At 54.1% G+C, this 13,321-nt stretch overlaps 1 protein-coding gene across 2 annotated transcripts in view; it reads left to right on the top strand.

Annotated features, from left to right (window-relative positions):
- The window catches only part of LOC116958463 (YTH N6-methyladenosine RNA binding protein C1), a 68,426-nt gene that overhangs the window by 12,819 nt on the left and 42,286 nt on the right, over nt 1-13,321 (top strand). The window contains exons 5-7 of one of the 2 annotated variants that reach the window (XM_076056855.1): nt 2,764-2,778; nt 7,589-8,111; nt 8,598-8,684. In XM_076056855.1, coding sequence (XP_075912970.1) covers nt 2,764-2,778; nt 7,589-8,111; nt 8,598-8,684 — 625 coding nt within the window. Of the gene's footprint in view, nt 1-2,763; nt 2,926-7,588; nt 8,112-8,597; nt 8,685-13,321 lie in introns of both variants that reach the window. The other variant, XM_076056854.1, reaches the window with a different exon arrangement.

Here is a 13,321-nt window from a genome sequence, read left to right as displayed (position 1 = left end):
GGAGAGAGAGACACAGGGAGAGAGAGAGACACAGGGAGAGAGAGACACGGGGAGAGAGACACGGAGACAGAGACACGGGGAGAAAGAGACATGGGGACACGGGTGAGACGGGGAGAGAGAGACACGGGGAGAGAGAGACACGGTGAGAGAGGGACACGGGGAGAGAGAGAGAGACACGGAGAGAGAGAGACACGGGGAGAGAGACATGGAGACAGAGACACGGAGAGAGAGACACGGGGAGAGAGAGACACGGGGAGAGAGAGACACGGGGAGATAGAGACACGGAGAGAGACACGGGGAGAGAGACACGGGGAGAGAGAGACACGGGGAGAGAGAGAGACACGGGGAGAGAGAGAGACACGGGGAGAGAGAGACACGGGGAGAGAGAGAGACACGGGGAGAGAGAGAGACACGGGGTGAGAGAGAGACACGGGGAGAGAGAGACACGCAGAGTGAGAGACACGGAGGGAGAGAGAGAGAGACACGCAGAGAGAGAGACACGGAGAGAGAGAGAGAGACACGGAGACAGAGACACGGAGAGAGAGAGAGACACGGGGAGAGAGAGACACGGGGAGACACGGAGAGAGAGACACGGGGAGAAAGAGACACGGGGAGAGAGAGACACGGGGAGAGAGAGAGACACGGGGGAGAGAGAGACACGGGGAGAGAGAGACACGGAGACAGAGACACGGGGAGAGAGAGACACGGGGAGAGAGAGACACGGGGAGAGAGAGACACGGAGAGAGAGACACGGAGAGAGAGAGAGAGAGACACGGGGAGAGAGACACAGGGAGAGAGAGAGACACAGGGAGAGAGAGACACGGGGAGAGAGACACGGGGAGAGAGACACGGAGACAGAGACACGGGGAGAGAGAGACACGGGGACACGGGTGAGACGGGGAGAGAGAGACACGGGGAGAGAGAGACACGGTGAGAGAGGGACACGGGGAGAGAGAGAGAGACACGGAGAGAGAGAGACACGGAGACAGAGACACGGAGAGAGAGACACGGGGAGAGAGAGACACGGGGAGATAGAGACACGGAGAGAGAGACATGGGGAGAGAGACACGGGAAGAGAGACACGGGGAGAGAGACACGGGGAGAGAGACACGGGGAGAGAGACACGGTGAGAGAGAGACACGGGGAGAGAGAGAGACACGGGGAGAGAGAGAGACACGGGGAGAGAGAGACACGGGGAGAGAGAGAGACACGGGGAGAGAGAGAGACACGGGGTGAGAGAGAGACACGGGGAGAGAGAGACACGCAGAGTGAGAGACACGGAGAGAGAGAGAGAGAGACACGCAGAGAGAGAGACACGGAGAGAGAGAGAGAGACACGGAGACAGAGACACGGAGAGAGAGAGAGACACGGGGAGAGAGAGACACGGGGAGACACGGAGAGAGAGACACGGGGAGAAAGAGACACGGGGAGAGAGAGACACGGGGAGAGAGAGAGAGACACGAGGAGAGAGAGACACGGGGAGAGAGACACGGGGGGAGAGAGACACGGGGAGAGAGAGAGAGACACGAGGAGAGAGAGAGACACGGGGAGAGAGACACGGGGGGAGAGAGACACGGGGAGAGAGAGACACGGGGAGAGAGACACGGGGAGAGAGAGACACAGGGAGAGAGTGAGAGACACAGGGAGAGAGAGAGACACAGGGAGAGAGAGACACGGGGAGAGAGACACGGGGACACGGGTGAGACGGGGAGAGAGAGACACGGGGAGAGAGAGACACGGGGAGAGAGAGACACGGGGACACGGGTGAAACGGGGAGAGAGAGACACGGGGAGAGAGAGACACGGGGAGAGAGAGACACGGGGAGAGAGAGAGACACGGGGAGAGAGACACGGAGACAGAGACACGGAGAGAGAGACACGGCGAGATAGAGACACGGGGAGAGAGAGACACGGGGACACGGGTGAAACGGGGAGAGAGAGACACGGGGAGAGAGAGACACGGGGAGAGAGAGAGAGACACGGAGAGAGAGAGACACGGGGAGAGAGACACGGAGACAGAGACACGGAGAGAGAGACATGGGGAGAGAGAGACACGGCGAGATAGAGACACGGAGAGAGAGACACGGGAAGAGAGACACGGGGAGAGAGACACGGGGAGAGAGACACGGGGAGAGAGACACGGGGAGAGAGACACGGTGAGAGAGAGACACGGGGAGAGAGACAGACACGGGGAGAGAGACACGGGGAGAGAGAGAGAAACGGGGAGAGAGAGACACGGGGAGAGAGAGACACCGAGAGAGAGAGAGAGAGACACGGGGAGACATGGAGAGAGAGACACGGGGAGAGAGGGACACGGAGAGAGAGAGACACGGGGAGACAGATACGGCAAGAGAGAGACACGTGGGTTGAGGGGTGGGCCTCCTGTCTTAGCTAAATATTTTGTGTCTGTCTGTCTCTCCCCCCATCTCCCTCCCCCCCCGTGTGTGTCTGTGTGTGTGTACCTGTCTGTGTGTGTCTGTGTGTCTGTGTGTGTGTGTGTGTCTGTGTGTGTGTGTGTGTCTGTGTGTATGTGTGTCTGTGTGTGTGTCTGTGTGTGTGTGTCTGTGTGTGTGTCTGTGTGTGTGTATCTGTGTGTGTCTGTGTGTGTGTCTGTGTGTGTCTGTGTGTGTCTGTGTGTGTGTGTGTCTGTGTGTGTCTGTGTGTGTGTCTGTGTGTGTGTATCTGTGTGTGTCTGTGTGTGTGTCTGTGTGTGTCTGTGTGTGTCTGTGTGTGTGTGTGTCTGTGTGTGTCTGTGTGTGTGTAGGGTTGCGTGTTGCGAGTGAGTAGAGAGGCTCGCTGCTCCGCGCAGACCCTCACCACCACCACCTCCACCACCGCCTCCTCGTCTCACCACCACCACCACCACCACCACCACGACGAGGCGGAGGACGAGGAGGGAATTCTCGTCTCCTCCTTCACCATCGACGTGCGGAAAATTCCGCTCTCGTTTCCACCCTTGCCGCCCGCTTGCTCCCGCTCGCTGATTTGTCTTTCAATTTTATTGTGCACGAGCGGAAAGCAGCGCTAGCTCTTGAAAATGTTTCAAAAAAACTACTCTTAGAAATCTAACAGCAGTGAGTACTGACCGTGGTGGTACCTGGTGTGATTACAGCAGTGTATACTGACCGTGGTGATGCCTGGTGTGATTACAGCAGTGTGTACTGAGTGTGGTGGTGCCTGGTGTGATTACAGCAGTGTATACTGACCGTGGTGATGCCTGGTGTGATTACAGCAGTGTATACTGACCGTGGTGGTACCTGCTGTTACTACAGCAGTGTATACTGACTGTGGTGGTATCCTGCTATCACTACAGTAGTACATACTGACTGTGGTGGTACCTGCTGTCACTACAGTAGTGTATACTGACTGTGGTGAAGCCTGGTGTGATTACAGCAGTGTATACTGACCGTGGTGATGCCTGCTATCACTACAGCAGTGTGTACTGACTGTGGTGGTACCTGCTGTGATTACAGTAGTGAGTACTGACCGTGGTGGTACCTGGTGTGATTACAGCAGTGTGTACTGACTGGTGGTACCTGGTGTGATTACAGCAGTGTGTACTGACTGTGGTGGTACCTGGTGTGATTACAGCAGTGTGTACTGACTGTGGTGGTACCTGGTGTGATTACAGCAGTGAGTACTGACCGTGGTGGTACCTGCTGTGATTACAGCAGTGTATACTGACCGTGGTGGTACCTGGTGTGATTACAGCAGTGTATACTGACTGTGGTGGTGCCTGGTGTGATTACAGCAGTGTGTACTGAGTGTGGTGGTACCTGCTGTGATTACAGCAGTGTTTACTGACCATGGTGGTGCCTGCTGTGATTACAGCAGTGTATACTGACTGTGGTGGTGCCTGGTGTGATTACAGCAGTGTATACTGATCATGGTGGTACCTGGTGTGATTACAGTAGTGTGTACTGACCGTGGTGGTACCTGCTGTGATTACAGCAGTGTATACTGACTGTGGTGGTACCTGCTGTGATTACAGCAGTGTGTACTGACTGTGGTGGTGCCTGGTGTGATTACAGTAGTGTATACTGACCGTGGTGGTACCTGCTGTGATTACAGCAGTGTATACTGACTGTGGTGGTGCCTGCTATCACTACAGCAGTGTATACTGACTGTGGTGGTACCTGCTATCACTACAGCAGTGTGTACTGACTGTGGTGGTACCTGCTATCACTACAGTAGTACATACTGACTGTGGTGGTACCTGCTATCACTACAACAGTGTATACTGACTGTGGTGGTACCTGCTATGATTACAGCAGTGTATACTGACTGTGGTGGTACCTGGTGTGATTACAGCAGTGTGTACTGACTGTGGTGATGCCTGCTATCACTACAGCAGTGTATACTGACTGTGGTGGTACCTGCTGTGATTACAGCAGTGTATACTGACTGTGGTGGTACCTGCTGTCACTACAGCAGTGTATACTGACTGTGGTGGTGCCTGCTGTGATTACAGCAGTGTATACTGACTGTGGTGGTTTCCTGCTGTGATTACAGCAGTGTATACTGACTGTGGTGGTTTCCTGCTGTGATTACAGCAGTGTATACTGACTGTGGTGGTGCCTGGTGTGATTACAGCAGTGTGTACTGACTGTGGTGGTACCTGCTGTGATTACAGCAGTGTGTACTGACTGTGGTGGTACCTGCTGTGATTACAGCAGTGTGTACTGACTGTGGTGGTACCTGGTGTGATTACAGCAGTGTATACTGACTGTGGTGATGCCTGGTGTGATTACAGCAGTGTGTACTGACTGTGGTGGTACCTGCTGTTACTACAGTAGTGTATACTGACTGTGGTGGTACCTGCTGTTACTACAGTAGTGTATGCTGACTGTGGTGGTACCTGCTATCACTACAGCAGTGTGTACTGACTGTGGTGGTACCTGGTGTGATTACAGCAGTGTGTACTGACTGTGGTGATGCCTGGTGTGATTACAGCAGTGTATACTGACTGTGGTGGTACCTGGTGTGATTACAGCAGTGTGTACTGACTGTGGTGGTACCTATCACTACAGCAGTGTATACTGACTGTGGTGGTACCTGCTGTGATTACAGCAGTGTATACTGACTGTGGTGGTACCTGCTATCACTACAGCAGTGTATACTGACTGTGGTGGTACCTGCTATCACTACAGCAGTGTATACTGACTGTGGTGGTACCTGCTATCACTACAGCAGTGTATACTGACTGTGCTGGTACCTGCTGTCACTACAGCAGTGTATACTGACTGTAGTGGTACCTGCTGTGATTACAGCAGTGTGTACTGACTGTGGTGATGCCTGGTGTGATTACAGCAGTGTATACTGACTGTGGTGGTACCTGCTATCACTACAGCAGTGTATACTGACTGTGGTGGTACCTGCTGTGATTACAGCAGTGTATACTGACTGTGGTGGTACCTGCTATCACTACAGCAGTGTATACTGACTGTGGTGATGCCTGGTGTGATTACAGCAGTGTATACTGACCGTGGTGGTACCTGCTATCACTACAGCAGTGTGTACTGACTGGTGATACCTGCTGTGATTACAGCAGTGTATACTGACTGTGGTGGTACCTGCTGTGATTACAGCAGTGTATACTGACTGGTGGTACCTGCTATGACTACAGCAGTGTGTACTGACTGTGGTGGTACCTGCTATCACTACAGCAGTGTATACTGACTGTGGTGGTAGCTGCTGTCACTACAGTAGTGTATACTGACTGTGGTGATGCCTGGTGTGATTACAGCACTGTGTACTGACTGTGGTGGTACCTGCTATCACTACAGCAGTGTATACTGACTGTGGTGGTAGCTGCTGTCACTACAGTAGTGTATACTGACTGTGGTGATACCTGGTGTGATTACAGCAGTGTATACTGACTGTGGTGGTACCTGCTATCACTACAGCAGTGTATACTGATTGTGGTGATGCCTGCTGTGATTACAGCAGTGTGTACTGACTGTGGTGGTACCTGCTATCACTACAGCAGTGTATACTGACTGTGGTGATGCCTGGTGTGATTACAGCAGTGTATACTGACTGTGGTGGTAGCTGCTGTCACTACACTAGTGTATACTGACTGTGGTGGTACCTGGTGTGATTACAGCAGTGTATACTGACTGTGGTGGTACCTGGTGTGATTACAGCAGTGTGTACTGACTGTGGTGGTACCTGGTGTGATTACAGCAGTGTGTACTGACTGTGGTGATGCCTGGTGTGATTACAGCAGTGTGTACTGACTGTGGTGGTACCTGCTGTCACTACAGCAGTGTGTACTGACTGTGGTTGTACCTGCTATCACTACAGCAGTGTATACTGACTGCGGTGGTACCTGCTATCACTACAGCAGTGTATACTGACTGTGGTGGTACCTGCTATCACTACAGCAGTGTGTACTGACTGTGTGTCGCTGCGTGTGTCACTGTGTGTGTGTGTCACTGTGTGTGTGTCACTGTGTGTGTGTCACTGTGTGTGTGTGTATCACTGTATATGTCACTGTGTGTGTGTCACTGTATGTGTCACTCGTGTGTGTGTCACTGTGTGTGTGTCACTGTGTGTGTGTGTATCACTGTATATGTCACTGTGTGTGTGTCACTGTATGTGTCACTCGTGTGTGTGTCACTGTGTGTGTCACTGTGTGTGTGTCACTGTGTGTGTGTCACTGTGTGTGTGTCACTGTGTGTGTGTGTCACTGTGTGTGTGTGTCACTGTGTGTGTGTGTCACTGTGTGTGTGTGTCACTGTGTGTGTGTCACTGTCTGCGTGTCACTGCGGGTGTCACTGTGTGTCACTGTCACTGTGTGTGTGTGTCACTGTGTGTGTCACTGTGTGGGTCACTGTGTGTCACTGTGTGTCACTGTGTGTGTGTCACTGTGTGTGTCACTGTCACTGTGTCACTGTGTGTGTCAATGTCACTGTGTGTGTGTGTCAATGTGTGTGTCACTGTGTGTGTATCACTATGTGTGTGTCACTGTGTATCACTGTGTCACTGTGTGTGTCACTGTGTGTGTGTGTGTCACTGTGTGTGTATCACTGTGTGTGTCACTGTGTGTGTGTCACTGTGTGTATCACTATGTGTGTGTCACTGTGTGTGTCACTGTGTGTGTCACTATGTGTGTGTGTCACTGTGTGTATCACTGTGTGTGTATCACTGTGTGTGTCACTGTGTGTGTCACTGTGTGTGTGTGTATCACTGTGTGTGTCACTGTGTGTGTGTGTCTGTGTGTATCACTGTGTATCACTGTGTGTGTCACCGTGTGTATCACTGTGTCACTGTGTGTCACTGTGTGTATCACTGTGTATCACTGTGTGTGTGTCACCGTGTGTGTGTCACCGTGTGTCACTGTGTGTCACTGTGTCACTGTGTGTCACTGTGTCACTGTGTGTCACTGTGTGTCACCGTGTGTGTGTCACTGTGTGTCACTGTGCGTGTGTCACTGTGTGTCACCGTGTGCGTGTCACTGTGTGTCACTGTGTGTGTCACTGTGTATCACTGTGTCACTGTGTGTCACTGTGTGTGTGTGTGTGTGTCACTGTGTGTGTGTGTGTGTCACTGTGTGTCTGTGTGTCACTGTGCCCGTGTCACGGCAGGCGTCCCAGCTCTCCGCGCGAGACGGGAGCGACCTTTGCGACAGCCGGGTCCTCCTCGTCAGCGCTAGCACCACCACCACCACCCCCACCGCCACCACCACCGCCACCACCCCCACCACCGCCACCACCAGCGCCACCAGCATCAGCAGCAGCGCCAGCAGCAGCAACAGCAGCGTCAGCGTCAACTCGGACGACGAGGTGCTGCTACTCACGCCCCAGGAGGAGGAGGAGGTGGAGGAGGAGGAGGAGGAGGAGGATGAGGAGGCGGAGGAGGAGGAGGAGGAGGAGGAGGCAGTCGCCGCTAACTCGACCCCTCGCGCGTCCGTCGGAGCGGGCGGAGCGGGCGGAGGAGGAGGTGGTGGAGGAGGTGGAGGAGGAGGTGGAGGAGGAGGTGGAGGAGGTGGAGGAGGTGGAAGTCCGGGCGAAGGACTCAACCTTTATGACACCCGGAGCGAGGCAAGCCAGTCGCCCGTGTCGGACTCGTTCAGCCGCTCGGAGTCACGGTCGCTGAGTCCTGTGTCGGGTGAGTGGGTGGGTGGGTGGGGGGGTGGGTGGGTGGGTGGGGGGGTGGGTGAGTGGGTGGGTGGGTGGGTGTGTGAGTGGGTGAGTGAGTGGATGGGTGAGTGGGTGGGTGAGTGGGTGAGGTGAGTGAGTGGGTGAGTGGCAAAGGGTTTGTGCTGTGTCACCTCCTGTTACATTTAGACTATCGTGTCTCTCTCCCCGTGTCTCTCTCCCCGTGTCCCTCTCCCCGTGTCTCTCTCCCCGTGTCTCTCTCCCCGTGTCTCTCTCCCCGTGTCTCTCTCCCCGTGTCTCTCTCCCCGTGTCTCTCTCTCTCACCGTGTCTCTCTCACCGTGTCTCTCTCTCCCCGTGTCTCTCTCACCGTGTCTCTCTCTCTCTCACCGTGTCTCTCTCTCTCTCCCCGTGCCTCTCTCTCTCCCCGTCTCTCTCTCCCCGTGTCTCTCTCTCTCTCTCCCCGTGTCTCTCTCCCCGTGTCTCCCCGTGTCTCAGCGGACTCTAGAGATTTGTCCCACAGGAGGAACATCTCACCAATTGTCTATGATCGGAGTGAAGACTCGGGGGGAGAAACGGATTCAGGTACAACATCGCCACCACCACCATCATCATCATCACCACCATCACCATCACAACCATCACCATCATCACCATCATCATCACCATCATCATCACCATCATCATCACCATCATCACCATCATCATCACCACCACCATCATCATCATCACCATCATCATCACCATCATCATCACCACCACCATCACCACCACCACCATCACCACCACCATCATCACCATCATCACCATCATCATCACCACCATCATCATCATCACCATCATCACCACCACCATCATCACCATCATCATCATCACCACCACCATCATCACCATCACCACCACCATCATCACCATCACCACCACCATCATCACCATCATCACCACCATCATCACCACCACCATTACCACCACCACCATCTGTATGTGTAACTGTATGTGTGTTTGTGTGTGTGTGTATCACTGTGTGTGTGTCACTGTGTGTGTCACTGTGTGTGTCACTGTGTGTGTGTGTCTGTGTGTGTGTGTCACTGTGTGTGTGTGTGTGTCACTGTGTGTGTGTCACTGTGTGTGTGTGTCACTGTGTATGTGTGTCACTGTGTATGTGTGTCACTGTGTATGTGTGTCACTGTGTGTGTGTCACTGTGTGTGTGTCACTGTGTGTGTGTGTCACTGTGTGTGTGTGTCACTGTGTGTGTGTGTCACTGTGTGTGTGTCACTGTGTGTGTGTGTCACTGTGTGTGTCACTGTGTGTGTGTGTCACTGTGTGTGTGTCACTGTGTGTGTGTCACTGTGTGTGTGTCACTGTGTGTGTGTCACTGTGTGTGTGTCACTGTGTGTGTCACTGTGTGTGTGTCACTGTGTGTGTGTCAGTGTGTGTGTCACTGTGTGTGTGTCACTGTGTGTGTCACTGTGTGTCACTGTGTGTGTGTCACTGTGTGTGTGTGTCACTGTGTGTGTGTGTCACTGTGTGTGTGTCACTGTGTGTGTGTCACTGTGTGTCACTGTGTGTGTGTCACTGTGTGTGTGTCACTGTGTGTGTCACTGTGTGTCACTGTGTGTGTGTCACTGTGTGTGTGTCACTGTGTGTGTCACTGTGTGTGTGTGTCACTGTGTGACACTGTGTGTGTGTGTCACTGTGTGTGTGTCACTGTGTGTGTCACTGTGTGACACACACAGTGGTCCGGCAAAACAACCCCCTACCTCCTCGCGGTGCCGGACGGGCAACTCTGTCGTGGACAGTGCTGTGGGGGGAGATCCAATTTTGATTGGCTCCTCCCCTCATGGCATATGTGTCCACCACAGGGGCTAAACGGGGGCTCTGGACGGGTGCGAGGGGCTGGTAACCCCTCCACCTTCAATTAATTACCACAAAACCACGAATTAAACTGAAATATGTAACAACTAAGCATGTGCCGGAGGCCCCGGGGGGCCAGGCGTCTATGACGTCTCCTGGCCAAACCCCAATTGGCGGAGCCAGGAGATTGAATACCTACCCTCGGGGCTACTCCAGAAACAACGAAAAGCCACTACGGGTGGCCACGTGGAATGTTCGAACGCTCACTGCAGAGGAGAGGCTGCCACTCCTCTGTCGGGAGCTGGACCGGTACCGCCTGGATCTATGCGGCATTCAGGAGGTCCGGTGGACCGGCTCTGGCTCCTGCCATCATGAGGGGTGGACAGTCCTCTACTCGGGGCAGCAGACTGCCAAACAACAGGGTGTGGGTCTTCTTTTGAACAAAAGAATGAAGGGGGCGTGGGAGCGTGGCGGTGAGGTGTGGGAAGCTGTAAGCCCCAGGCTACTTTGGGCTCGCCTTCCCATCAACCGGAGGCGAGGAATGGTGGTCGTGGTTACTTATGCCCCCACCGAAGATGAACATCCGTGGAGGGATGCAGGCAAAGCCGATGAGTCAGATGCCTTCTATGACCTCCTGTCACAGGTGCTGGCTAAAGTGGCCCCTCGGGATAGAGTCATCATGTTGGGTGACTTCAATGCCCGAGTTGGTCATGATACTGGCACCTGGTCTGGAGTGATTGGAGGGCATGGGCCAGATCAGCTCAATAACAACAGTAGGAGGCTGCTAGATTTTTGTGCAGCCCATGGGCTTGTAATTACCAACACGCTGTTCCGGCATCGGCGCATCCACACAACATCATGGATGCATGCCAGGTCCAAGCAAGAACATCTGCTGGACTACATAGTGACGGACCAGCGAATGCGAGCCCATGTCCTTGACACCAGGACCTACCGTGGAGCTGATCTGCCCTCTGACCATCGACTAGTCATCTGTAAGATGCGCCTGCCATTCTTCCACTCCGGTGGTGGGTGTACACCCAGGACCCCATTCCAACATAAAGTGGTCTGGTCTCAGTTATCTGATGAAAGTTGCAAGCGAGAATTTCATCATCGCTTGCGGCTGGGATTGGCATCGTCCCCGACTCCTCCTGATGTCGAGGGTAAATGGGCGAGGTTTAGGACTGTGACTCATGCAGCTGCAATGGCTGCTTTGGGTACGCGGTCCAGACCTCCCCAGAGACCCTGGCTGACAGAGGAGGTGTTCAGGATGGTTGAGAAAAAGCGTCAGGCCCACTGTCATCGGCTACAGAATCCCACGTCAGAGAATGAGGAGGCTTACCGCAGCCTTCGCTCAGAGGTTCGGAGAGCCGTGAGGCGCTGCAAGGATGGGTGGTGGTCGCGGGTTGCTGAGGAGATGGAGTCTGCCTCAGTGGCCCGTGATCACAAATCTCTATTTAACTCCATCAAAAAAGTAACCTGCAGCGCCACACCTATTACCATCATTAGGGGAAAAAACGGTGATCCAATCTCCGACCCCCAGGAACAGGTTCGCAGATTTGCTGAGCATTTCTGTGAGGTCCTGGGGGAGGGAAAATCCCTCAGCCAGGAAAACATCGTGGCACAAAGTGAGGATGACGCTGCTGAGGCTGCGGTGCCTCAAATATTGGAAGAAGTCACCCCCTGTGAGTGGCTGGCTGAGGTGCCATCTGTTGAGGAAGTACTGAAGGCGATCCGGAGTCTGAGACCAGGAAAGGCAGCGGGCAGAGATGATCTCCCAAGCGAAATGCTGAGGGAGGGTGGCGTTTGTGCACAGACTGCCCTATATGACATCATAACAACAGTCTGGACCACTGGACGGGTTCCGCAGGATTGGAAGGATGCCCTGGTGGTCCTCCTTTTTAAGAAGGGGGACCGCACAGACTGTAACAACTACAGGGGCATCTCACTCCTCAGTGTGCCGGGAAAGGTCCTGGCAAGGATTATTCAGCATCGCCTTGCCAGGCACGCTGAGGAGAGGCTTGCGGAGCCCCAATGCGGTTTCAGGAAAGGGCGGTCCTGCACAGATGCCATATTTTCTGTCCGTTTGCTACAGCAGAGGTGTAGGGAATTCCAACAAGACCTACATCTCTGCTTTATTGACCTGGTCAAGGCCTATGATACCATCAGTAGGCCTGGGCTCTGGGTCGTTCTTCGTGCTTTTGCAGTACCTGACCCTCTGCTCACGATCATTAAGGACCTTCATGATGGTGAGCGGGCCCGGGTAAAACTACGTGGCCGGGAGTCAGAGCCATTCCCTGTACACCTTGGGGTGCGACAGGGATGTCCTCTGGCTCCCACATTATTTAACATCTATTTTGACCACGTAGTTCGTGAAGCCTTCAATAGCTGTACCGGGGGAATCTCCATATGGTACAGATATAATGGGAGGCTAATCGATGCCCGGGTGCGGTCAAGGGATGGCTCCCTATTGCTCAACCACGTTATGTATGCTGATGATTTGGTAATAGCTGCTCAGTCAGAGGAGGAGTTGGAGACGCTGCTGCTGAGACTGGAGCGTGCCACTAAGAGGTGGGGCCTTACCATCAGCCCCACCAAAACTAAGCACCTGCCTGGGTATTTTGTACCATCGGACACTCCACCCCCACAACTCCCAATCGGTGATGGGGCAGTTGTGAAGAGAGTGGAGATTTTCCCATACCTGGGCAGTGTGCTTATGACTGGCTCCAGTTTAACAGCAGAGGTCTCACTCCGAATCAGTCGAGCGGCAATATCTTTTCATCGGTTGCGTAACGCTGTGTGGAAGCTACCTGGTCTGTCGCTCCGCACTAAGCTTCAGGTCTTCTCGGCCACGGTCATTCCCTCCCTTCTCTACGCTTGCGAAACGTGGACCCCCCTAATGGAACATCTTCGCCGGTTAGAAACATTTAGGCTGGCCTGCCTACGATCCATCCTGGGTTTAACCAGACTGGATTGTGTGAGGAGCTCACAAATCCTTGAAAGATCTGGGCAGGGTCCCATCGGTGAGCTCCTCCGGCAGGCAAGGCTGCGATGGCTGGGTCATGTAGCCCGCATGCCCAGCCACCGCATGCCGAAACAGCTTTTGGTCGGCCGGATTGAGGGGGCTAAGCGGGCGCGGCACGGGCTAGAGAAGAGATGGAGTGATGTGGTACAGGAGGACGTGGAGCTGAGTGGACTTGCCGATGACTGGTACCAGCGGTGTCAAGATCGGCCTCTGTGGAGGAGGCTCGTGAAGGATGCTACTGGGCAGTTGGAGGCAGTCGCCCTCCAACAACAACGGAGGGCGGAGGAGCGACGCTCAGAACAACGAGCGGAGCGCCGGGTGGCTAAAGCACAGCAGGTTGGCACA

The sequence above is a fragment of the Petromyzon marinus genome, chromosome 78, assembly GCF_048934315.1.
Source record: "Petromyzon marinus isolate PM22_M1 ecotype Great Lakes invasive population chromosome 78, UKy_Petmar_22M1.pri1.0, whole genome shotgun sequence".
Classification (NCBI taxonomy): Eukaryota; Metazoa; Chordata; class Hyperoartia; order Petromyzontiformes; family Petromyzontidae; genus Petromyzon; species Petromyzon marinus.
The sequence above is the reverse complement of the archived record's forward strand: the minus strand, read 5'-3'. Positions and strand labels throughout refer to the sequence as shown.